Source organism: Toxotes jaculatrix, chromosome 12 (genome assembly GCF_017976425.1).
Source record: "Toxotes jaculatrix isolate fToxJac2 chromosome 12, fToxJac2.pri, whole genome shotgun sequence".
NCBI classification, from domain to species: domain Eukaryota; kingdom Metazoa; phylum Chordata; class Actinopteri; family Toxotidae; genus Toxotes; species Toxotes jaculatrix.
The window spans coordinates 23,294,911-23,322,394 of record NC_054405.1 but is presented as its reverse complement, the minus strand read 5'-3'; the positions used below and the strand labels follow the sequence as shown (position 1 = coordinate 23,322,394).

General features: G+C 41.7%; 1 protein-coding gene across 1 annotated transcript; it reads left to right on the top strand.

Moving 5' to 3' along the window:
• Positions 1 to 274: 274 nt before the first annotated feature.
• On the top strand, positions 275 to 26,485 carry LOC121191108 (F-BAR and double SH3 domains protein 2-like). The gene is made up of 20 exons (XM_041052184.1): positions 275 to 451; positions 2,565 to 2,662; positions 5,226 to 5,271; positions 9,640 to 9,716; positions 10,279 to 10,423; positions 12,255 to 12,388; positions 13,374 to 13,428; positions 13,517 to 13,645; positions 13,741 to 13,863; positions 15,252 to 15,347; positions 19,306 to 19,422; positions 21,064 to 21,162; positions 21,825 to 21,977; positions 22,134 to 22,268; positions 22,508 to 22,591; positions 22,715 to 22,898; positions 23,509 to 23,732; positions 23,873 to 24,083; positions 24,227 to 24,291; positions 24,537 to 26,485. The coding sequence occupies exons 1-20, from the start codon at positions 431 to 433 to the stop codon at positions 24,618 to 24,620; spliced, it is 2,280 nt and encodes a 759-aa protein (XP_040908118.1). The 5' UTR covers positions 275 to 430; the 3' UTR covers positions 24,621 to 26,485.
• Positions 26,486 to 27,484: the final 999 nt, after the last annotated feature.

Sequence of the window (27,484 nt, the reverse complement as noted above, 5' to 3'; positions counted from 1 at the left end):
AATTAGTAGTGGTAGTAGTATCATTTTTGTTTAGTGATAAGTAGTGAATTACTATGCATCAAAATGTGAAACTGGAATTTGTTCTTTAAAAAAAACTATAATTCAAAATTGTACTTCGTAAATTCTCGGCTTTTACTTTGATTATTGTGTACGGAAGTAGTTGGGGTTAGACGGCCTTGAGGCTTTTATTTTTGAGAAGGTCACAGGAAGTGCGTTGTTTCATTGTGGCGAGCTTCACGCATATGTTTTCTGTTCCCTGGGGCCACAGTGTTTTCAACGGGACTCAACTTACTACTTACTGGACTCGCCATGGCCGCTTGACCCGGGCTGAAATATACCCTCCTTGCGTTATCATTTCCCCGGGACATTTGCACAAACTTTTCCAGGCGAACTTTCGTCTTTTGTATGGTTTTTATGTCAAGAAGTAAGGATGCAACCCCCACCGAGAAAGGTGAGTTTTCCCGTTGTAGCCTCCTAAGCTAACGTTACTTGTCTGGAAACGTTCACGACGGACTGGTGCATATTTAATGGTTGAAAGTGTACGCTTTGTTGCTGCTCGGCTGGTTTAAACGACAAACTTACCTTTCTGTTCTGCAAATGTGTACTCATTTTCTGCGTTACAAGTTTGATTTGCTTTTGCTGTTTCTTTAAATAGCAGCAAAGGAAGAAAACTTGTAAAAAAAAAAAAAAAAAAAGAAAAGGAAAAAAAGGTCCCATGTGCCACAGTTTTTAGGGAGAATAGCCCCGTTAACGTGCCCTGTTCCCTCTCGACTGTCCTGCCAGAAGACAGTCAACATCTGACGATAAAACCCGTTAGAAACCCGCGTAGGAAAAACTTTATATTTTAAGAAATAACGTTAGCGAGGTGTTGTGTTACATCAGCGCACAAATGATTCACCAAGCAACACTGAAGTTGAAGTAAATATAACTTTGGTTCACACTGGTCCTGCTGCCATCCGCGGTCTAACTAGCAAGTTGAGTGGAGCAAGACTGTGGCAACAGCAGGCAAAAGTTACGATTTTACACAAATAAAACGCAGTTTGCTTTTTTTGTCTATGCCGATTTGGAGAGTGGCCTCACATTTACTAAGTAGATATCAAATTGAGCCGTGCTCTGACATTAAACTACGTTTGATGCTACGGAACTTTAAATGGACAGATATTTGTATGGAGTTTGGTGCGGGGTTTTTTTTTTTCGCCGTACAAGAGAAGTTTGGTGGAAAAGAAGAAAAACAATTGTCGTCAGAGAGTATTTATAGCTTAAAAAAACTGACTGAGCGTCTGAGTAAACAATAGTTTTAAGTTTAGTTTGAGAAATAAAAGTAAAAGCACAAATCTCAGCAGAATCTGGTTCTGTGCGAAAAAATGTTGATGTGGGATCGCATTTCAATAACATGGCTCAACAGCACAGAAAATTGACTGTTTCTTCCCCAGTACGTTTTGCAAATAGAAAGCTGTTAATTGCAATCAAACAATGCATGTTGGGACATTTTAATTTGCACTTTATAAGGTCTGAAGTAATACATACAATCTGCGTTTGTTCTGATGGTGGTGGGGAAAATTATTTTTAAAATTATATAAATAGTTTATCTTGAATATGATGAAGTTAAAGCAGACACCCTGACTCTTTGAATTGGCTGACTTAGGTGATTCCAGCTGCAGGTGTCTTAACAAACCTTGATTTTTGCTGCGGTTACACTGGGTTGTGATTAACAAGTAGGCATTTTGACATTTCAGATGCTCAAAACAGCCCACTGTAGTGTGAAATTCACAATCTTTACATCTTAAATTTAGTTACCAGTATTGCCCTCGAATCTGGATCATAATGAAATGAGGAAACGAAAAATGTTTTCCTGTTGATAGCACTCCCAGTTATCAGTAATGAGACCTGGTCCCTGCACAATTAGAAACCCGGAGAGACTGACTCTCACCTGGCCAGTGATGTTGCTTGATATTGAGTAGAGCTCATTTTCAGTAATAGTAATGGATTTGAAAAATAAGATAGAGGTTAGCCTTGTTCAAATGTCATTCAGCCTCAAAATAAGTAAAATACTGACCAGTTTTTTTGGTGCATAAGCTGTTAACATGGAGAGGATCAGTGAAGTTGGCCCTGTGACTTCAGATATTTAATTTGCAAATGTAGGATTTTTTTGGTAATTTCCTAAAAACATGAAAAATAACGTTTGATCTAAAACTTTATTTTTCAGTCATCAAAATAGTTGCCGATTATGCTTTCTGTCGATCCGCTACTTGGATAATGGGACCTGGTCACTGCACTTCATAATTAATCTATCGGCCAATTAGAAACCCAGAGGGATTTACTCTCACCTGGCCGGAGATACTGCTCGATAATGAGTGCAGCTCATTTTCACTAATACCAATTGTGAGCTGAGCCGAATCAACACTGGTCTCTGGAGTCATTGGGTTACCTGTGGGGAACAGGCTCTGTGGTTTTCAGATCATAGACATCCTCTCTCAGCCTCTCTGCATCAGCTGAGGAAAAGAAAAAGAGGTGTAACTCTCCAGATTCTTTCTAACACGTCGTGTTTTCCACTTCTCCTTCAGGTCCGGGTCACCCAGGAGCTGAAACACACTCATGCAGAGCAGATGAGCAGATTACACATCAAACACCAGGCAGAATGTGACCTCCTGGAAGACCTGAGGTGAGCAGTCAGAGGTCAAGCTGTAGTCAAGTTGAAGAGGTGGACTGCAGAGTAGTGCATTTGCCAGAATATAAGATGGCTTCGCCCCTTTCCAACACTAAAAAGAAAACTTTCTCAAGAAATAAAACATTTGTAAACTGGTCCTGTTGGGAACGTTTTGTATTTGTATTTATTAAAGTGGATGTCAGAAAAACATAGATTAAAATAAACTGTCCACAAGCTTTAAAAAATGTATTTTTGGCCACATCAATCAGGCCTTGTTTTCACTTTAGCAACAAAATACATAACACAAACCATGACAAACTCTCACATGTTAAAGTGGGCTTGGTTTGGGCTGACTACCTCTAAATAAACTCTGCTATAAACAGACCTAAAGAAGCTGGCTAGCTCTAACATTAAGCCTTAAAAAAAAACCAAAAACATAATGCAAAATGTGTTGGAGCAGGTGTTGTTATCTCAGATGTAGTATGACCTCCACTTTATCCAAATAAAAGAAAAACAAAAAACGTCTTCCCACCAGTGTGGTAATTCTGGCCTATATGTTGAAACATCCTACAACACCTAATTAAAGGGTTAGATTTGTTTATGCTTACATTCAGTTAAAAGACAGACAGTTAGTGTTATCCGCCTACTGTCGGATGAAGTTTGTTTTGTGACGTACTTGTCGAATTGATTCATTCTGCTCTATCTCTCTATGGCGCTTTGATTTTAAACAAGAGTAAGTAAATCTTTCCTCTTTATCTTGGTTCTAGTGTCCTGTGATTGTCTGAGGACGGTTTGACAGGACTTTAAACCATTTAAAGAACAGCTGTCAGCAGCTTAAATCCAAAAATGAGACTGTCAGTCTTACAGCTCGAGGTTCAGGCCGAGTAGACGCTGATTTTAGGCAGACAGGTTTGACTCCGTGTTCAGATGCGTAGGCATTTTAAAGGTTGAAAAGCCAAAGGTTGTGGTTGTGTTTTCAGTCTTAGTGTTGGGTTGAGTTGACAGCATCCTGGCTCCCCACTTCCTGTCTCTGGTTGGTGGCAGAGCTCGGAGCCTCCAAACAGCTGGAAGTTAAGGTCATAGAGAGCTGCCAGATGTTCTGACTGCCCCGAGTCGCTCGCCGTGGGAGGCTTCAGGAACATTACTCTGCCAGACGCACTGTGAAACTCGCCTTGCTAAGAATTCGCAAGGGTCACTCCCTGATCTTACACGAGAAATGATTCAGCAAACTGGAAGTTGCATCTAGTTGTCAGCAAAAGCTCTGGTTGGGAAAATGGCAGGAAGTGAGTGCGGGGGGCAGTGGAAGAGAGGGAGCCTTGGAGATGTAGAGGAGAGGAAGGGAGCGAAGGAAGAGAGGGAAGCTCCCAGGAAGTACGCCAGATTGTTTAGAGCCGGGGTGGAGCATGGCAGTCGAGTCTGGACATGTTTAATGACTTAATGATGATTTGGCTGCAGTCAGCTTTTTCCCAGGGCACTGACCTGTCTTCTTTTCTTAGACTTTTGTGTAAATTTAACTTACGGTGCAATTTAGCTTGTTCCTGTTATTGTAAATCAACCCCCGTAACATTTAAACACCAGCTTAAAAACAATATTTACTGACATACCTCACATTTCTCATCACAATATGTGTGTATTTACAAAACCAGCCAAACATTTTCAGCTATTTTAAGCCATTACAAGTGGCATTTTGTCTGTCTGTTAAAAAAATCATCAAAGGCTTCTTTATAAACGTCCTGATTTGCTTCAGCACAAATTGTTTAGTCCTCAGTGAGGACGTTTGTCAGACTGTATCGTTACAAATATTCATGTTAAGCATCACAGGAAGAGGGAGATAGTAGGAAACGGTAGGGAAGATATAAACAGCTGGACTTCCTCGCTGACTGAAGAAAATGTGAAGGTTTAGTTTTCGTACTGGTTTTGACGTGAAGGAGAACAGACAGTAAATGCTCATGATAACGGCTGACTAACGATAACTGTTATTATACAGATACGAGATAAACTGAATGAAGCAGTGATGAAAACTCAGTACTCTAACACATTGAATTCAAAGTCATCCTGTCGCAGGCACCTTTTAGTAGACTTTTAGTAGACCGTAACTATAGCCAGAATTACATTGTTGATTATATTTTTTAATTTTTTTTTGATGGGGGAAACCTCAGTTTTTTAACTAAACAAAATGTGTTAATTTATTAGATTTAGAAGTGGCGCTCGACAGATTCTTTAAACTTTGTTTATAAAAAAAGATCCCGTTCATGTTCACGTTAACGAGCTGCCTGTGTCAACCCACCCATTTTTCGCGGAAATATCAATTAAAATAAGGCTGGGGGCAAAAAACATAAACATAATTTTCTCCCCTAACCACCTAGATAAACAGGTATTTACTGGCAGCAAACTCAAGGTTGGCAGTGTTAGTGAAAGAAGAACGACACAAATGAAAAATGCTGCTCTCCCCACTCCGTCCTGTCTTGTTCACTGTTTGTTTTTCCTCGGACACATCGATATGTTGGTTATAGTCTCACCCTTTATTGTAATTTAAAGCTGCGCTGTCATTCACATTCACTTTTTTCCTTCTCTTCAGGAGTTTCAGCCAAAAGAGGGCAGCTGTAGAGAGAGACTACGCCCAGGTAAGTAAATCTGAATTCTTTGTGGTCTTTCTCACCAGTGTTACTGATGCTTGTTATCATCACTGCACTGCCTTGTCATTTGTGTTTCTAAAAATACACCTTTTTTTTTTTTACGATATTGTCCTCCAAAGACACCATATGACAGCGGGCTTGAGGATGTGGGCTTAAGAAAGCTCTAAGTTCTCATGTGGCCAGATAACTCATGAATGGTAACCGGCCACAGAAAAAAACACCACAACAGAGAAAGAGAGAGAGAGAGAGACAACATCTAGCAGTGATCCACTGGCTCGTTTCCTCCTCGCTGTGTTGTTTTTGCCCGCAGCTTCCTGTAGACGCCAGTTGCCGGTCTGAAAATCCTCCCCTCATCCTCTCGTCCTCGGCTGGGTTCGGGTTTTGCAGCCGTGTGAGGAATGTCCACCACCGCTGTGAAAAGAGGGGGCACGTCTGTAGTTATCCAGCGAGCAAACTTAACGTGTCTGTGTGCCCATGTGCGTTGGGGCTCCGCTCTTCGTACGTGGATGATCGAGTCGAATGTTGACAATTTGACTCGAGTTTTGACTTTTTGATTCTTTTGAAGCTGATATAATTATGATATTAAACTTTATTACCACAATTTAACTATCTATACTTACACAGGGTAAAATATAAAACAAAAATTAAAGATAGAAAGCGTGGAAACATTGTGTAGCGCCACGTAGGGCAAAATAAAACACATAAAATGAGACATACGTCCATGAATCTGTCGCCCTAGTGGATGCTGGGAGAGTTCAGCACTCAGCCAAACATATAAGCGCTGATCATGGTTTCAGCTCTGTGTTCATTTTGCCTTTATTGAGAGCACAAGCTCAAGATAACTTCATCCAGGATGAACAAATCAGTCCTCAAACAGCCTTCAAAGTACCACATTAGCTGGATGAGGATCAACAGGATTATTTTAGCCTGATAACAGAACTTCAGGGTCCTGACGAGGTGTTTCATGCAGGAGGCTTTGAAAAGCAGGGCTTATTGTGAAAGGTCTGTCCTGAGAGTAAAACTTGTGTAACTGTCCAAATATTTTACGGTCTGGACTGTATGCAAAGTTTTATTAGTGTTTCCAGCATCGCCTTCGCCACTGCAGACGGCTGACGTCAAAGAAGCACCCGCTGCTTTTGAAATCGCGTGTAGAAATTTTCAGAGCGTTCGTAGAAACGCTCGCTGAAAACGTTTCTATTTCCTGGTTTACTGAAGGTTTAACTGGTAATCTTGCTTTATGAAACGCTCCTCTGAGTTGGGCCATCTTAAATACATTATATTAAACACAGCACTTATCTAAAAAAAGACTCATGGGCTTATGTACACACACGAGGTTAATCATGCAGCTTAAATTAATGACATCCAGTCAAAGTCTTAGATTCACGTAGATTATAAAGCTTTGTGCTCGTTTTCCAGTGAAGAGAGGCTAAAAGTGGAAACTCGGCGGTTTAAAATCTCTGATACGTGTTTGTACATTATTTATCACGCTTGGCAGGGTCCATGTTATCATGTCACCTTACATAAAAGATTTACGTTGTCTCACAGCGAGGAAAGAGAAGAAGAAGTACGACACTAAACTCTGCACACAGCAGAACCACAGGGGTGTAGTGTAAAAACAGTTATTTCATTGATACAGCAAATACTGCATCTGTAATTATTACCATCAGTTGAACGGTGTTTGGGTTCTTTTATATATTTATTTATTTTGAGGTACACGCCCTCTTGGACTAATTTCTGATTGGCTGCATAGTCCATTTAAAATTGTGAGCATGTGTCTGGCAGCTGAATCATCGCTGTAGTTATCAGCTGGTTTATAAGCCGTCTAGGAAGAGAATAAACAACGGAGGAAAAGACTTTTGAAAATGGTCTATGCCAAGAAATTATGTTTTTAATTTCTGAATTAGGGCTAAATCAGGAATGAGGCTCTTGCAAAGACAAGGATAGAGAAAGAATAGTCTGACTAAAGCATGTGGAAATGCAGTGGAGGGTCAAGATCAGCCTGCAGGCTAGCTTTTGTAACCCTGTGCATGTGTGTTTTATTGGATATGCATGCCCAAGTTATGCCATTGTTTTGAAAGGCAGATTTAGGACGGACCAGTGAGACACATTTCTGTCCTTAATAAATATGTTGTGAGTCCTCCTCAGGAGTCTTTGTCAAAGCTGTGTGAGATGATATCTGATGAGCTTTGTTGGAATTGGGTTAAAAATATTTCGCTATAGTTTCCTCACACTAATTTGGAGGATTCCAGCTTCTCAGATGTGGAAGTTTGCTGTTTTTAGTTCTCTGTGATATTGAAATGCTGGTCAGACAGAATAAGACATTTGAATATGTCAACTTGGGACATTTTCATGGGCATTTTATCCAGTTTCTGCCATTTGATGGGAAAAACAGTTAACAGATGAGTGGAGAAAATCATCTTCAGACTAACTGATAATGAAAATAATCATTTGTTTCATCCCTAAAATGAAGAAAATGTCTTTATTTCGTGCCTCATTAGTTTGAAAGGTGTTCTGTGAGTCTGGGTTGTGCTGCTTGTTAGTTATGTGATCAATTAGACACCCTGCTGCCAATGGTTGAATCAAAGTGGGTCAGAGTGTCTCTGGAACGCTTCGCTCCCTTTCGTTAAAACCCCCTCTTTTTCTTTTTTTTTAGAATCTCTTCTCTTTACGCGCCTTTTTCTGGATCTCTTACACCTGCAAGCTGCTTTAGCCATTAGCCGATTGCTATTCGAATCACACAGTGTGATAAAATGTCCTCCTCTGTGCGGCTCTTCCTCTGCCGTCCTCACATCCCTCCTCCTTCTCCTCCTCCTCCCTTGTTCCCATTGCACCATTCAGGCGTGTCCGCTAGGCTAGTTCAGTTTGGCGATTCCCTCTCTATCTGAGTCCCACAATGGCTGGGTTTGTAGCGGCTTTGAAGCTTTGGCATCAAGATCACCAACGACCACTGAGTCCAGCACAACAGGGTTGTCTTTTCACAGTGGACAGAGGAAGGATAGATGGGCTCATTTCCTTGATGGACACTTGCTGGAGCCTAAAGAAGAAATCTTATGAGTGAAAATATAGAAGTGGTGTCTTTTTTAAAAACACTTAAGTCTGATCTGTAGTGTTGCTTGTTACCCAAAGAGTTGGTTTAAGCCACGATTCTCACTAAATAAGAACTTAAACTAAATTAATATTATAGATCCTCATGAGTGTGTAACTTATGCAGTGACTTCTGCTCTTATTTCCATCAAACACAGCACAACACCTTGGCTTTAATGTTGGTTTATTCTGAACTGATGTGGTGGAACCTCTGACTGTGGACACTAACAATAGCTCTGGTAAATGTCTTAAACTGTCAGTCATTTATTGGTGAGGAAAAATGTGGCCCCTCCACTTAATATATTTGATTAAAATCTATGGATTTTCACTTCATTTTTTTAATTGCCAATATTTGTAGCATAACCCGTTAGCATCTTTTCTTGGCCCTTCCTGCCCACACTTTGTAACACAGGCTTTCTGTCTGTACTCATGTTAATAGGTTTATTGTTTGACTCGTGGTGGTTTAAATCAAATAATTATGATCATGATTTCTTTGTTCCAGCCGCTTTTTGAATGTGAAAGTGTTGACCTGAACGTCAAAGCCTGAACAAAATCATTTTGTACCGAGTACAAAAGTTCAGTTAAGCTACGAGTCTTGCGAGCTAGCAGCCTATATATACGTTGATCCCACTTAGATCATCTGTACAGTGCTAAAAATATTTCAGCTCAGGTATATTTCATATATTTCTTTGACATACCAAACATACACTCAGAAAGACCAGAGATATCCACCTTTTTTTTTGTTTCTCCTGCTGTTTACTCTGTCATACTATTCTGTGGTTCTTCAAAGGTTAACCTCACTGCTGGCTGAGGTGGAGCAACCTAATATATCTCCAAGGGTGAATGTGGTCTAAATGAATTACATTTTTCTTCCAAAAATGAACCTACGTTAGCATAAAAACCGGCAAACGAGCCAAGCTCTAAACTAAGCCCTGGCTAACAGGTGAACGAGTCCATGCAGTGTTGGATCGCACTGACAGAGTAACCAGTAACCTCATGTTGGTGCTGTGAATGAGGAATCTTCATCAGAACTGCTGAAGAAAAGTTGTTGTTTTTACTGACTTTGCTCTTTTTGTGCTTGGAGAAGAGGATAAAATGTCTCCTCATGCTCCTGTCTTCACGCCCTGCCTGCCCGGTGGTTTATAGGACGAGGTCGGCAGGGGTCACGGTCTTCAGAGCGCGCTCTATGTGAAGATGAGACGCAGGAAATGTGTGTTGGTGTCAAAGGTGAAAGTTCATCCCTGCTTTTGTCTCTTTCCCCCTCTGTTCCAGGCCCTCCAGAAGCTGGCAAACCAGTATCTAAAGAGGGAATGGCCAGATAGTCTGACAGAAGAACAAGCAGACCACAGGTAAAGTCCTTCCACCAAACCGAGGTTTGCTTGAACTCTTTCCGGTCTCCAGAGCTGGAGCTGTTAGTTTCTTGCGTTTACATTGTAGTAAATAAAATATTTTGGGGGTTTTTTTGGACATTGTGTCAGACAAAAAGAGGAAATCTGACGACACGATCTTGAACCTTTTGGGAGATTTTTCACTACTTTCTGAAAATTAATAGACAAAAGGATTCATCAGTTAAACAATAAAATAACTGGCAGATTAGTCAGTAATGAAAATAAGACTTAGTTGCATCCCCACATGTTAGTAGGAGTGCTTGTTTTGATGCAGTGGATCCGTGGAGTGCAGTGGAGAAAATTGAGGTTGCATATAGGCCTGTGATCTTCATCGTGAAGCTGCAGCTCCACAGTGATCATTGAGTTGCAAGGAAATGTAACTTACTTCCTCAGGCTAAGGCACATTTACATTCATCAGAGTGAGAAAACGTCTCAGTGTTAAAATCTCAAGAAACAGAACAGTTTTTTTTTTTTGGAGCTGCGTGAAAGAGCCTGTATGTGTCTGTGTTTGTGTTTGGTTTAGGAACATGTTTTGCGTGTGGAGGGCCTATTTGGAGGGAACAGTCCAGGTCACCCAGTCCAGAATCAGCACCTGTGATAACTACAAAGTCCAGGTTGCTGATCCAGCCAAGACGGCCAGACTGCAGAAGGAGCAGCAGCTGAGGAAGGTAATGCAGCTCAGGTTTCAGTCGCTTGTGTCCTTTTATTGACACGACCGTGTGCACAGCTCTACTGATGAAATTCAGAACATGTATCTTTGTTCTTCCGGTAAAGGGGAAGTTGGTCTGAATGTGATGGGAAGATCAGACAACATGGTTTTTTGAAACATCACACGGACTTTGTTTTGGGCTACAGCTGCAAATAACTAACATTTCAGCTGAGTTCAGATATGTTTCTTTACGTGCACAAGTCAAGCAGTTTAAAGTTTTCCCCAGATTCTTATTAATGTCAGGTTGATTCTTTTACAGTGTTCAAAGTTTTTGGTACTAAGACCACCATTTAAATTTCAGCCACTTTATTTGTCTTGGGCAGATTGAATAGCTGTCCAGTATCATAAAAGCAGAGAGTAAACGCATCCAAGAAGCATTCCAGGCGGATTGAAATACGATTGTGCGATGCATACCAGCCAGATGTTAAAAAGATGTAAATGCATCTGTGTGTTCACTGCACATATGTAATCTTTACTTCTCCCAAACAGCACTAAGTTATTAAGCAGTCTGAGGAATAAGCCTTTACAGGGTTTGCCTGGGAACAAAACTTTTTTTTTTCTCACTCATATTTCATTTGTGAGAGTAAAGACAATCTGTGTGTTTGTGGTGGTAATGAATAATTGTTAGCCAGCTAGAGAAAATGTTATTGTTGTAACTAAGCTGCTAAAGTGCACCAGAGCTGCACAAGCTTTTCTTCTTCTGGGGTCTGACAGTTACCAAACAGCTTCATGTACATCACGAACACCCTCTGGACTGGAGTTGTTCTGATCCTGATTTTCACATAGCCGTGGAAAACAAAGACAGATTGTAGTCGCTTTTGTGATCTGGCCGACAGAGATGCATACAAGTGTAAACGAAAGTAAACCTCATCTGGATTTTATGTGGAAGTGAAACACTTGAAACGAAATTTCCATCACCTCTGCGACCAGAGCACAGCTGTTTTCCTCTGCTATTTTTATGTGCTTGGTCTACATATCTATCACACATCTATATCTATCTATCTATCTATCTATCTATCCATCTATCTACATATAGATATATATATCATCATCATCGTCAATGTAGAAATATAAATATTTCTATATAGAAATATTCAGCTATACTAACAGAGCAAGCAAAGCATCTGTCACCACATCTGAATGAGCTGCAAATGGTTATTTATGCTTGTACAATGCGAAAAATGTCGACTTAACAATTCAAAATGATATAGCTGTATCTGAAATGTGATTGAGGAACTGGAGTGTGGTGTTAAACGCTCCACTGAGGGCCATAATGACATTTATTATTATCAGCAGTAGCAGACGTATTCACGTTCTTCGTCCTCTGGTCGGCGTCAATTCAGAATCATTTCCAGTAGGAACTTTCTGTAAACAACCAGCGTTTTACTGATAAACATTGCAATAAACAATCTGCCAACTGAGGGCAGAAGTCACAACAGTTGCTCTTATCATAAATGAGCAGTCTGGTATCGATAGTTTAGAGCACTGTACTGAAGGTGAATCCTGTTCCCTGATCATAAGGTCCGACCTTGACTCCGGGCTGAAATGTAACCAGCGCTGCTCTCTGGTTTCTGCTGGCCATGTTCCTCTGCCTCCAGCCTACAATGCCACTCTTGTTCACCCTCACCTGTTAGGAGATGCCATGATAGATCCTGTATAACACGTGTTCTGTAGATATGGTTAAGAGCTGTTTGCATATTTTTCAGGAGCTGCATTGCAGAAATATCGATTTGCATACGTGTAAATTTCTGTCTTGTTTCTGTCGTGTGTCTCCAACTCACCGTCCTCAGTGTATTGAACAGCTGACGGTCGTCCAAGCTGAGCTGCAGGAGTCGGTGAAGGAGCTGACGAAGAGCAGGAAGAAATACCAGGAGGCTGAGACGATGGCACAGGCTGTCAGGGAGAAGGCAGAGCTGGACGCCAAGTACGAACCAAATCACTCCCCTATCTCTGTTACGTTATGGGCATGTTATTCAAAGTACAAGCAAATGTTTTAAGTGTAAAACAGTTTTTAAAAACCAGCTGTTTTTTATTTTTATTTGTTTGTTTATAAATAATACCACTTAAAGCTGCATTTAATAATCATATTCATTATTAATTAATAATCAGCTGATCCTTCTCTTTATAAACCGATCAGTTGTTTGGTTTGTAAACATCAGAAAATAGTGAAACGTGAACAACGTGGAGCCTCCGTGTTTCCACATCACACTTGTGTAAGTCGCATATTGGACTACGGTTGGTTTCCAAACCAGTTTCCAAATTCATTCTGCCGTGAGTTTCAAACATACAAGTGAAGTAACAATAAGCAAAACATATGTTTGAGCTGAGGGCGACTGATTGATAGTGAAAACAGTCGTTCGTTACAGCCCAACAAACAACTGACATTCAGACTGTTGTTTGCTGGTTCGAGGGAGCTTTCTCTTCTCCGCCTCTTTCTCAACACTTTGTCCTGGCACAACATGAACAGCTGGCACTTTGACTCACCACATTGCAGACATTTTTCTGCCCGTCAGGAAAGTTTATTATAGAGCCCAGGCACAGCTTGGTCAAGTTTTGCAGTTGGAAAGGCTGGATTATAGTAGCTGGGTTGGCACTTATTCTAATACTACAAATACTACTTTCCAAAGAGGCTTGTTGTGCGCACGCACATAAACACACACACACTTACTTGTACTTATATATTTGTGAGGACACTCATTGACATAATGCATTCCCTAGTCCCTTACCCAAACCTTAACCATCCAAACTGAATGCCTGACCATAACCAAAACCCAGCTCTAACCTGAACCCTAAAACCAAGTCTTAACCCTCAAATAGCCCTTTAAAGTTGTGAGGACCGACCAAACACTGTTGTGCACACTTAAAATTATAAAGTCAAAACAAAGTCTTTTATCTTTTCCTCTGTTCAGGTCCAAGCTGAGTCTCTTCCAGTCCAGATCCAGTCTGCAGAGGGCAAGCGTGAAGGTATGAGATCTTTACAACCCAAAATCTGCTCGTCATTTTGGTGCCTCAGTCAGTCAGTCAGTCAGCAGTGTGAACTTCTGTGTTGCAGCTGAAAGCCAAGAGGAGCGAGTGTAACTCCAAAGCCACCCACGCCAGAAACGACTACCTTCTCACGCTAGCAGCCGCTAATGCTCACCAGCAGCGTTACTATGACACAGACCTCATGGACTGCATCAAGGTGAGGACACAGTCTCAGAGTCGGTGGGTGGATGGATGACGGGACGTGGACGAATACTGTAAACTGTAAAAATGTGTTTCTGTTGTGGTCTGCAGGTCTTAGATGGCAGAATCTACGAGCAGGTAAAAGATTACCTGGTGTCACTGTGTCAGACGGAGCTGGAGGTTTACCAGGCTGTTCACAACACCTTCAACCAGCTCCTGAACAGCTCAAATGGCGTAAGTCTTCAAACCTGCTGAACCACCAGTACCTCATGATTAGTCAATTCATTGATTAGTCAGTTGGCAAAACTGATCAAAACACGGTAGAATTTATTTTCGTTGATCAATTAAAATATTCCCGGATCAGCTCTGGCACAGACCCCACAGTGGGTTCGGGACATCTCTAATCCATCAGTATCGCTCGATGTCTTTGTGAATGTTGGAGGAGCCGAACTCCGCCGCCTCCTCCGACTGCTAATTAATTGAAATGGTTTGTGTTACTCGGGTGCTCCTCGGTTACAAGCTCTTGGGCCGTCGGCCCCTTTCAGTCTGCTTTGTTCGGGTCATCTTGCCTCTCCCTGGAGCTGCAGTGGCATTTTGTTTCTGCACAGGAAAGAAAATATGAACAAATCATTAGAGAGGGAAGCAGCGGGTGCAGTGGTTTTCATCAGAGCTCCCGTTTCAGCCCATGTGCTTCCTGTGTCAACACAAATTCCCCTGAAACAGATCTAATGTGTACAGTGACGTTTGGATTAGTACCTGTGTACATATGTTCAGCTCTTTCATACGTTGTGTTTTCTGATCTAAACATAGCTTCAAAATGTGTTTCACCTCGCAGCATATAAAAACCTAAACACGTACTCCCCCTCTGGTTCCACCGGTCTAATGGGAACAATATAAAAGCTCTCAGATGTTCTAATATGGTTTCAAAGCAGGGAATAAAAGCTGTTTGATGATAGTGATAATGTTTTGCTTTAATTAGATTGGTGTTATCATGCACTTATCACTCCCAGAGCACTTTGTCTTTTTGTAAAATGCTTTGTGTGTGTGTGTGTGTTCTTGTTTAACTCTGTAGCCTCTAGTCTGACTTCGATAAACTGGCACTGATGTCCAATAACAGCACAGTGGTGTGTGTTTTCTTGTTTTTACTGGTCCACGCTGCCGGGCTGGGTGTGTTATGAATATTTCAGTTTTGACAAATCTTTTCCCTGTGATAATAAACTCACTGAGTAGCTACAACAGGATGTATGTTATTACACGATATGACAAGTTTAAGTAAAGAGAAATGTGAATTAAGGAAGTGATAACAAAGTACGAAGTGTATTACTATTTTATTTTATTCTTATTTTCCAGGATGTGTTTGTACTGAATAATAAGTTCCCCCGTTATCTGGAAAGGTTTTAGACATGCAGCCACTACAGTGTTATACTGATACTGGATATAATCACAAGACATAAATACAATGCTGATAACAGAAATATTATAGGAATAATTTGAAACAGTTCAGTTACTTATATAGTATTCATTTTATGTGCAATCTTGTTGAATAATTTGAAGTTGAACCTTCTTGATTTAAAACTTAAACACGTCCTTCATCTTTTCCTTTAAAACACAAACGTGTGTAGGTAATGCAGGAGTTTCACCAGCAGCTGTTTGCACAGAAAAACCCCATGTTTCAGCGAGCCCCGGACTTCCTGTACCAGCCCATCGACTCAGATACGGTAAATCCTAATCTTTCTTTGTTCCATTTATTTATTGCTTAATGCATAAATGCCAGATGTGAACAGTACAACAGCTCAATAGCAGCGCAACTGCTGGAGAGATGTTTTCAATTTGTTTTTCTCTTTGTCTTTCCTGTGGTCCCCAGACTTCACTGACCTGGATGTAGATTCACTTGAAGTTATTATCTTTGGTGATTATCACAGCTTGTCTGCTCAGAGTTGCTAACTCAGCAAACAGTGTTTAACATGTGCACAGATTCACTTTAAATGATTGCTGGACTCAAACCCACAGTTGGGCCATCTCATGTTGTAAAACATTGTACGGTTCTTATTGTTGCTCAATCAAGTCATGGAGCACAGCAGCTGTTTTCCACTGTGGCCCAGTATCAAAACATCCATAGAAACTTTTTTAAGATCTGTTAGGATCCAGTCGCCATAGTTATCCAACGCTTGCAGATTTTCTTTTTTTGGAAGTCTTGCTTTTAGGTTGCTAGAAATAACCTTCTAATATCAGGCCTCTCTAAAGAGCGGCGTAAATAATCAATACAGATAATCAATATATGTCAGTATCCATTGTTTTGGACTGTTTGTTGAATCAAGCAAGACATTTCTAAATGCCAGCTTTTGCCCTGGTGTACTGTGGTGAATTTTACAGGTCAGCATTTATAAATATTTATCAAAGATCTGACAGTTTCATAGATGAAACACTAAAACAGAAAATCATTAGCAGATTAGTGGATAGTGAAAATAATTGTTAGCCACAGTGTTAAACAAATAGTCCATTTTCATTCATTCACTCATTTCATTCAACCTTTATTTATACACAGTGGTAAAATGAGAGCAGTTGTACTCTCTTTTGCATGGATGCCGTAAATTATTAAACCACAGAGTTAAAAGAAAAGTAAGAAAATTGTGCAGCCTCACAAATCTGCTAACGTGGCTGTAGACTCCAGACTCTTAGTCATGTTCTCTACTGTACTTAAATGGCATGAAAATCATCCTCGCTAATATTAGTTTCTATTCTCAGTCGGGACAGGAACCGAGGTTATCTTCCACTTACAGATGTACCATCTCATTTCCTTACTCCTAAACTATTTGGGGTTTTTGTTTACAGTTTGTTCTGATTGCGTAACACTGAAGAATGTGGAAAATCAGATGAACTTGCCCAGCAAATAAACCCTGCTTCTAATTTGTAGCCGACTCTCTTGCTGACGTGTAATACACACAGGTTTGTGTTAAAGTATCACAACCCAGTCGCCTCAGAGGCCGTTTAACAAGCAGCATCAAAGGAATATGAGTAATGGCTTCGTTCACAACAGGACATGAACTTTGACCAGTTAGCAAACGTACACTATTTGCTTTTATTTGAATCAGTATCTGGAAGAGTTGATTACAGTCATGTTAAATTATTGCGAGCGGCTCATATACAGTCAGACCATACTCAGACTGACGTTAGCGCTGTGTGGAAGAGCGCCGCCCCCTACGTTACAATGAGACCAGTCGACACCAAAGAAAAGGAAAAAAAAAAAAACTCAATGCAACGTCATCCAGCAAAGTCAATTAAACACGTGCAGGTTCCAATGAGCGTGAATGACGTAACTCATGATTGACGCCTCATGATTGTCGCAACACTGTTGAAGAAATCATGCAGCAGTGACAACTTTCCAGAGTTGTAAAATCCTTCCTCGTGGTGCTATAAACTGCTGTGGAGAGTTTTGGCATCTGATAAGCCTTAAAATTCATGGATCTGTTACTCAAACTGGACTTACTGGATCAGATTTCATCGTTTTTCACGAGTACCTGAAGCAACAGGCCCCCACAAAAACTTTTTAATGCGGCATTGTTTTCAGACCATACCTCCTGCCTTGGGCGTATCAAAAATCTGCTCTCCAGCTGCCCTGCCTGAACACTTGGGGCTGTAAAAGTCAGGTTTTGTATGTGAAATTTAGCAAGTCCCACCTGAGTCGCGGCCACCGTGCGATCTGTTCTGCACTGCACTTTTCCACACCTGTTCATGAAGCTTTAATGTCGTCTCCTCACGGACTGAACTCTATTTCAGACACTTTTCCACCCACACTGGTCATTTATTGCATATTTTGCCCTCTGTAAAACAAACATTGAATATCAGCATAAACGTCAACATCAGTCCAAAAATATTTTACTGTTGACCTTTAAGACGCCCCCGGTGTGCGTATCTGCCTGTGATTTATTGATGGCCGCTGTACACGGATGTAATGTAATGTAATGGAGCCTATGTCACACATACGTCTTTCCGAGCCGCACCAACTCTGCGGGTCTTTCTCTGCTCTGCGCTGGCCCTCTGCTCCACTGGACAACACTGGACAATTTGTTCAAACTGCAAACGCTGGCGTTGTTTTCATTGGAAGTCAAACAAGCAGCAGCCTGTTCCTAAAGAAAACATTAGCGGTGGAGAGCCTAACCTCCCTCCCTCCCTCCCTTTCCCCCTCCCTCCCTCCTTCTCTCCCACCCTCCCCATACCACTTGCACCAGACAGAGGGATCCGGTAAGGAATAGAGCTGAACTGGGAGGGAGGGGCAGGAGGTAGGCCGGGCCCTGTGAACGGCCCATCTGTGAAAAGGAGGCATTGTGAGTGGGCCTCATCAGAGTGCACTGACCCTTCCCACCCCAGCCTTTTGCCTCCATGTGCACACACACACACACACAAATGCACACACACCACTGTTGTCATGTGGAAAACTCTTGACTCAAAGCAGCTATATTCCATATTTTTATTTTTATTTTACAACGTTGACAATGTGAAAGTGGTCGCTCAGAGTGATGAACCTGGATCTGCAGCTGTCCTCAGTTTGACGGAGCTTCGTAGTGAGTTTCATCTCATCTGTCTGGCCGTCTGGTCCGTAAATTCACTCTCACCGCTCTCATCGTGTCGCTTTCAGGCGCATCAGGCAGCTGCTTGGTATCAAGCTAAAGAGCCTGATATTTCCCTCCAGACTTGGTGCAAACATTGATTGTTTGGCTGGAAACGCGTCCAAATGAATGCTAATGTTGATCTGTATCTGCTGAATGTATAATTAGACCGTTGGCTAACACGTTCACCTTAATATGTCAGTGTTGTGTGTACAGTTTGTCGCACCATTTTTGGCCCTGAAGTGGCCAAAAATCAGTTTTTGCTCAGGTTTTAGACAGTTCCACAGCCATTGTGCTTCTGATTCCTCTTTTCTACCTGAGGCGTTTTTCCTCGAATGCTGAAAAATTCTGTGGCGTGGAGATGTGAGGTTTTTCTTTGACCCGCCGTCATGGACTGAGCCAAGCTGTGTGCTCTTCGGTGTTTCTCAGTGTAAACAAACTTTTCTTCCCTCCCTCTGACGTAATCGAAAACCGCCTGATGTTTCTTTATATTCTGGGACTTCGGCGTTCTTAAATGTAAAAGCTTAATGTATTTCCGTTTTTTTTCCAGCTGTGCTGCTGCTGAGACAAATGCTCTATTCAATCTCCAGTCGTGTGAATATATGTCTCACAATACACTTTTTAAACTTGGTTCATGTAATATGCAAAGAGGAAGTTGCCACGTAACAGAAACGGTAACTATAATTTACACTGGTGGCGTTTAGGAAACTACAAGGGCCTCTTGAAGGTGTTCTGGTGGATGAGTACGTTGATTAAAAGTGCCTTAAGCAATGTTTTATTTTTCATAGTCTTTTCAGAAAGGATTAGTTGTTTCTGTGTGAGGTCATTTACATTATGGGATATTTTATTGTGGAAAAAAAGCTGGTATTTCAGAGGAGATGCTGAGATGGTTTGTTCTCTGCAACTTCAACAGTCGACTGGAACGAACCCGTCAGTGTCGACCCTCATATATCAGCAGCTTGATCAGCGGTATCTCCGTTGTCTTGGTTAAATATTACTACGTTCTCATTCTGTTCATCTCCTTTATCTGCTCTCTTTCATTGGCTCCTTTCTCTCTGTGCGTTTGTAGGTGATGCAGCTGCAGAAGGAGAGTGGGACGGCGGAGGAGCACAGCCTGGATAAGGAGGCGAGGAAATGGGCGAGCCGCGTGGCCCGAGAGTACAAGAGCATCATCCACACACAGAGGGTGAGAGCCAGATCAAACTGATGAAGAGATAACGTCGCAGGCAGGCGCCACTGCCAGAGATGGTGCCACCATATCCTGTACACAAGGTGGCCACTTACTGAAACAGGCCACCTTTGTCTATTCATTCATTTTTTTTTTTAAGTTTAGCTATTGATGTAAACGTATTAGACAGATGCCTAACTTTCTTCTGGAAAGATTGTTAAAGCTAATTAAGTCATCCATAAACTCAAAGAGCACCATTCTACTACACTGAAGAACGTCATAAACTTGGCACATCCAGGTGCCTTTTGTTATAAGTTTCAGGTTGTTATCATAAGCTTTGCTTTTGCGCTGCTTGTCCCAAAAATGTTACGCCTGGTTAGTCCCCTCGGTTTCAGCCCCCGGGGGCAGCACTGAACTCACTGAAACTGTTTGCCTGTCTGTGACTTTTCAAACAGTAAAATGTTTACAAATCAGGCAGAACAATCAGTACAAAGCAGTAAAGAACATTACAATAACCTGCCAAGTTGGCCCTGGCAAGATATTTTTCTACACGGACGTTGTAAGGCCATAAATCAATTTATCATTTATTACACGTCATCATAATTTCCATGTGCCATGGTGAAACAACACAGAAGGAACAGAATAAACATGAAGCCGCGACGGTGGAAACAATATTGTTTTTGTTACAACAAAAATTGACAATTGACTCTTTTATCTACCGATTTTAAGCTAATTACAGATAAGTAGGTATCTGCCTTTAAAACAGCTGAGTAGTAAGAAGAGATTAAAATAATGGAAAGCCAAAGAGAAGTGGCTTGAGCTTTTTCCATTTTAAGTGTTGCTATTGCATAGTGTGTCCACCAGAGAGTGCTGTGACTCCAGCGTTGATGTGGCTTATTCTGCCTAAATGTCAAAATGGTAAATAATCTGCAACCCACACGTCAAGTACAGTCACGACTAGTGCATCGGAAACACGTCTGATTTCCGGGATAATTTCCCCGCGGTTTGTCTCAGAACTTTAAAGCCGAGACACCAGCTAACGTCTGACCGTCACACTGACAAACAGCTGGATCGAACTGGTGACATTACAGAGACGAGTAGATGATCCTGAAAGCTGATTCAGACTCTCCCCACGCCCCCTTCAACTAAAATTTAAGGGATCCTTATCAAAAACCTGCGTTTGCCAACCTGTGGGAGGTTAGACAGGACCAGTGGAGCCTTAATGTTAATGACATGTCATAGTATTACTATGAAGCTGTTGTAGAATTAAACCTGTGAACGACCAACAGGAATCTTTTGTCCCTGAAGTGGAATTTGGTCTGTATTGTAAAGCAGGGTCAGTTTGATAATAATAATAAACCCTGGAGATCATAAAGTCATCCGCCATATGTGAAGGAAAAGATGATGAAGCAACACAGCGCAGGTTTATCACCATCACACCACATTTAGTACACGTTTCCAACACGCCAGGAACAAACATATCTGTTTCAAACGAGAAAGTGAGTCACTCTCAATCAAACGTTTTCAATTAATGGCTCTGTTGTTGGCCAGTTTCCATCCTGTGCTCTTGTTGCACAGTTTGGGGGATGGTTGTAATTGTTGGGTTTTGTCAGCGTGAGCTTTTATGTGAGTTATTTATTCTTGGGATTTGCGTTTTAGGCCCTGGAGGAATATGGGACGCAGGAATCGTCAGAGCAAAACAACAGCGAGCTGGAGACAAAGATGGAGGTGGCCAGGCAGAGCCTCCGGAGGGCAGAGGTAACTGTGTGTGTGTGTGTGTGTGTGTGTGTGTGTGTGTGTGTGTGTGTGTTATGGAGTAAGAAGTGGATTTCTCTGTTTTCTCAATCACTGTCTTATTGCTTAAGTGGCCCTGGTGCGCCATCTACTGGTTAAAAATTAAATGACACCTAAGGATGTAATGATCCCAGTATGCATTAGGTGCACAGCTGCAAGGATTAGTCAATTAATTGGTTTGTCAATCAGCAGAAGATTAGTCTGCAACTATTTTCATAATCAGTTCATCATTTCAACAGTTTTTGAAGCAAAAGCACCAAATATTTCATAGTTCTAGTCACTGAAATTACAGAATTTGCTGCATTTACCTTCCAGTAAATTAAATGAGTTTGATGTTTCGGATTATTAGTCACACAAAACAAGATGTAGGATATCACTTTTTCAGTGTGTTCTGTTGTCAGACCAAAGGATCAATCAATTAACTGAACTCAGCCAAAATCTCTGCTAAAAAATCTGCTATCAGAAAATGCTGTGGTCGGTCTGTTTTACACTTTCAGACCTCAAATGAACCCATCAGTGTTTGGTTGGGGCAAACCAGTGCCCTCCTTAGTTTGTTAACTCTCTTTTTTGTTTGCTAGTAACATTTGTTGTGTTTTCGTGTTTGTTTGTTTATTTTGTGATGGCAGACGGTGAAGGTGAAAGCAGAGGCCCGTCTGGACTTGCTGAGGGAGGCGGGAGTGGCCGTTGAAACGTGGCTGAAGAGTGCGATGAACCAGGTGATGGAGGAGCTGGAGAACGAGCGCTGGAACAACCTCAGTACCCATGATCCTTCACTCTCTGTAAGACCCACACACCACTCACACAGACGTGCACATTTATAACTTGAGAGGAAGCAGTAATTCATTTAAGTCTGCTGCAGATTATCTAATGTGTCCGTTATCACTCTAATCAGGAATAGCGTGTCAGATAAAGTAATGGCTGTTATATTTCTCCAGGGGACGGCAGATTTGGAGCGAGAGGACGAGGAGGAGATGGAGGACAGTGGTGAAGTGTTGGACGACAGCAGTTCCAGTCCCTCCAGCACCTTGAAAAACTATCCCCTCACCTGCAAAGTGCTCTACTCCTACAAGGTACCAGCCTCCACGAGCGTTTCAGGAAAAACTGAACTTTACAACATTCATGAAGGTTAAATTCAGGGTCAGTTTGTTTGTTGTTTTTTGTTGTTGTTGATTTGACACAGAGCGGTGGTGAGAACTGATATAATGAACATTAATAGATTAGGATTCAGTGACCAAGACAAAATAGAAGATTTGAAAGGCCGTTGACGTACAGGAGATGAGTTTGTACCCACTCTGTGTGACTTTATCAGGCGTCTCAGCCAGATGAACTGACCATCGAGGAGCAGGAAATCTTGGAGGTGATTGACGACGGAGACATGGAGGACTGGGTCAAGGTACACTACATCTCCACAGACCTGAGCTGCACTGTTGAATTTGTAGCCACAGATTTCAGAACTTTAGCTTGTTGTGGATTTCTCACCATCATCATCATCAGTATTTGTCCTCTGCCCTTCCAGGCCAGAAACCGCAGTGGACAGATTGGCTACGTCCCGGAGAAGTACTTGCAGCTTCCTTCCTCCAACAGCCTGCTGAGCATGCTGCAGTCTCTGGCTGCACTGGACGCCCGATCCCATTCCTCCAGTAACTCCACTGAGCCTGAAACCGAACTACCAACCGGCTCAGTCAACGGAGACTCCAGTGGTGAGGGAGACTTCTACTCATTGAATGCTTATTATAGTATAGACATATGGAAAAAAGGCTTGTTGGGGCTTTTACACAAGTTTAGACGCCTTTCTACTGTAAAACACTCAGAACTTCATTAACTCATTCAAACTTCCAAGGCAGGTCAAGAATTGTCATTGAGAACTTCCGATGTTTCCAGAGCTGATAAAGTCTCTGACTCTTCAAACCTCGTGGTAACACACAATCACCATGGGCTCCTCTAAGCAGCGGACTGAGCACCTGAAAAAGAAGCTAATTGATGCCTACAAAGCAGGAGAGGCTATAAAAAGGATATCAAAGCACTTCCAGCTTGGAATTTACACTGTCTGAAGTGTCAGTAGGGAAGTGGTAGTTAAAGAGAACTGCGGAAGTCAAGACAAGATCTGGAAAACCAAGAAAACATTCAGTCTGCTGGACGGAAAAACAAAACCCATATGACTACATGAGAGCTGCAGGAGTAATAAGTTCATAAAAAGTTTGAGGAAAAGGCTCATTTTTAACGTTTCCCTGCTGCAGGCGTTGTCTTTACGGCCGGTACTTTGTGTCCTGCTGCGTTGTAAGTTTTCGAACTTTTCCCTCTTCATTTCAGTGTCATTTGCGAAGGCCCTGTACGACTACGCGGGACAAACGGATGATGAGCTGTCGTTTCCAGAAGGCGCCATCATCCGCATCCTGAGCCGTGAGACCCACGAGGACGACGGTTTCTGGGAGGGAGAGTTTAACGGCGTCGTCGGCGTCTTCCCTGCGGTTCTGGTGGAGGATCTCGCCGGTGCCAGCGAGAATGGAGATGGACAGCGAGACGGCAGTGCACAGGTACGTTGATGAGAAACTGTAGTTGTGGAAACCTTAACATGTTTCTCGTTTGTTGTTTGCTGCTCAGACAGGCTCGATAAATCCACAAAGTTCGGGATTTTAACTGTGTGAATTTATTCCTTTTGCCCGTCGTGTTTAAGGCCTCCCCCTCCACTCTGGCTCAGTGCGACCGATCCCCTCGTAGTCCCTTCCAGCCGGGGCCTCTCCACAGCAGCCCGCTTCAGACGCCAACCATGTCCTCCCCTCTGGCAAGTCCCTGCAGCGCCACAGCCTCTCCCATTGGCCGACCTCCCGCCTACCACAACGGGCATCACAGACCGCCGCCAGCGCCACACAAAAGCCCCTTTCAGAGTAAGATCAACTGTTTAGTCTGCGTTGAAATAGTTGGAGCGAGTGTGAAATCTGAAGACTAAAAACAACTGTTACCAGTTTGATGCAGGAGGAAAAGGTAACTGTGCTGAACCGTTAGTGATGATTATCTGTGTCCTCTTCAGGTCCAGCCCAAGGATCCCCACAACCTCCCAAATACCCAGAGAGTGGATCAGGAACCATTCGACCTGTGAGTAAACCAGCATTTGTCAGCTGTATTTACATTTAGTCTAAAACCCTAGATCGGATGTCTGTGATAAGTCGACTTCATTTTTATTTTTAATCATTTTTTAGAGAGATCAATTCAGAACGGTTTTGTACATAATTTTAAATTTAACAGTATTAAAAACATCAGTCTCTGAGCAAATACAAACAATGGAGCACAGACGTTTTTATCTGTATGTAACTGATCTGTCGATCGATGGATGTGTGCAGGTTCGTGCTGCTCCTCCACCCCCGAAGCAGCACCCTCGCGGGCAGGTGAAGCGGAGAGAGGAGGTGGAGATCACGCTGGTGTGAAGGCGGCACCCTGGTGGTGGCGGCGGCGGCAGCGTTGGCTCTGTTCGAACCCGCCAGGACTCGGCGGCTCCGTGCCTCTTAACGCACTCCCAAAGGAAACCCGAGGAAACTCAAACCCCAACCCACACCCAGAGTCCGGGAGAGGCCCTCCACCCTGTCCTCGCAGGGTCAGTGTGCTGTGGAGGAATATTGTGCCTTTCTTGTTTCATTTCCTCTCCTGTTCAGTTTTCTCATTGCTCATACTCACTTACCGAGGGTTTTTTCTCATGTTAGAATGAGACCGATAAACAGGACTAATTATAAGTATAAATCTTCTTGTCCTCATTGTCCAGCTCTTTTGCCAGGACATGAATTTTCAGTCTTAAAGAAACACAGATCCTGTTTCTTTGCTGTTGCTCATAGTAACTGATGCAGTGACAACGCAACCGGTCACAGATTAATATAATGTCCCTGTGCAGAAAACAGAAATACAGTGAAACTCATTCAAGTAAGAAATTAATATCAACAGATTTATCAGTAAGTAAAGATGACTTTATTCAGCCACAACAGTTTTAAAGGGACAGTTGGAGCCAGGAGGAGATTAGTTTAAATCAGCCAGCTCTGCCTCTCATATCGCTCAGCCCCATGTCTGACTATATCATTTACTGTGCGGCTCTTTCTCTCTTATTTCCATAACCTGATGTTGAGCCGTCGCCAGTTTTCTCATTTGGATGACATCTATGCAACAGAGCTTCAAACACAAACCAAAAGTCCGGTTTTGTCTCCGCAGTCGATCAAAGTCGATCCAGCAGCAGCAGCAGCATCAGGCGAGGCTGGTCCTCTCCTCGAACACACGTACTGTAGCTGCTCACAGTTACCTAAACAAGGGAAAAGTGGCAATTTTAGTTTGAGTGATTGTTTGTGTCAGTAGGGAGAATCTCCTAGAAGAGTCTGATCAAAATAATAGATTCTTTACATTTTTACGGTTAATTTTTAAACCCTTCTTCTTGTATTAGTTTTCTTTGCACCAAATGCGAAGAAATTCCTCCAAACATTTAAGGGAGAAAAGTAGTGCGTACAAACGTAGCCTAACCTTTATTTTTTTTTCTTCTCGTGTTGTAAAATAAAGATCTAGAAATGTTATTACGACTCTAATGTTGCCAGTGAAGTTTTGCTGGTGGTTTGCTGAGGAGCAGGTTGCGGTCGGTGACAGTTAACACTGAGGAAATGTGCAGTTTAAACGCGCCTTTATTTTTAAGGTGGAAACCATCCTGAGCTGCTAGCTAGTCCAATTAAAAAATAATAAAATAAAACAAAAAATAAAAAAAATCTATACTGTCATAGTGAAGCACTTTTTGATGTCTTCTTATTCCTTTTCAGTATTGTGGATGCTACGTTGTTTGTTCAATATTTCTTGTTTGACGTTTTGTTTACCAGCTATATTGTATGATTACTTTTCTTTTATCGGCTCTTGCGTTATTTAGCCTTAAATAGCCATTGTAGTGTCTTTGATTGAGATTGAGAAATGACCGTTTGATCGTATTGTTTTTGAAATATTAATAGTTTACAGAGAGCTTGGAGATGGATATCTGTACAAATAATAGCACAGCTTTTGTTTTTTGTTTCTTTTTGTTTTTGTTTTTTTATTAGAATTAGGATGAAAACCTATTAAACCGTAGTTCGATTCGATCAGAGGAAAAGAGATATCTGTCAGCCATGTTGCTGTGTTCTCGTTGATCTCCTTGAGATCTGAATGACATCAAACTTATTTTTGAAGTTTGCATTTACCCTGTTGTATTAACAAAAGAAAAAAAAACAGAAAAAAAGAGAGATCTCTTTTCCCAACAGAGAAGTTGTTTTTGTTAACTTGCTACTGGTCCTGATTCCACCTAAAGTCTGAATCTGAAGTTCAGTGAAAAACGGCCCACGTTTTACAATGTAAGCTCTGCAGAGGCTGTCGAGCGTCATATTTACACACCAGTGGATGTTTAACTGTATTTATTGTGTACAAATAAATGTGAAATAAAGATAGCTTACATGAAATAAACGAGGCTCCTGTTGTGTTTGCTTTTATGAGTTCTGTTGTTCGAGTTTTCCTCAGGATTTTAAAGCAGCTATACTCAGCATTTGTGTTTCAAATGATAACGTGACATGTCCGTGGTAGTGAAGAACCTACAGAGGAGTTTCAGCTCATTATTGAGCTGGAAATTTACTGTTTTGATTCATTTTCTCTGCTCATAACATAATTTTTAGCCTGTTTTCAGCTAAAAAAAAACAAAAAACTACCAGCTCAGCACTAAACAGGAGGCAGACACAGTTAAAGGCCAGCCTGTGAACACAGTGGACCATTTAGCAGCTAAACAGACATTTATTTCTCTCAGGAGTTGGTAGAGACCAAAATCAGAGCTAAAAAAAAGTGGATATGGGACACAAACCTGACTCTATTGTGGATGTGTAAATAAGCTGCTGTTTGGTTAGAAGTTTCTTCACATCATCTTTAGAGGTGATAACCAGTCAGTGTTGTGTTTACAGTTTGTTCTGCTGCCCCCAAGTGGCCAAACTAATTATTTAACTCGGGTTTGAAGCACATTTTCTGAGTCACTGTTTCAGTCCTCTAAAAACACCGAGATCACTCACCACTGTTTTCTACTGTGCAGCAGTACAACACTCCATTTGTGCTGCAACTCTTTTGTATTTAAAGCAAATAACTTTATCAATCAGTTTATAACAGACACAAAAATCGTCCGTTTACGTCTTTGATTTTACATTGTTAAAAGTAATTATGGGATTTGCTTACATAAAGTACTACTTTTTATTGATTGGAAATTAACTCTGGTTTGCAATAAAAAAAAAATCGAACAGTTCAGCTTCTACTGAACTTTCAT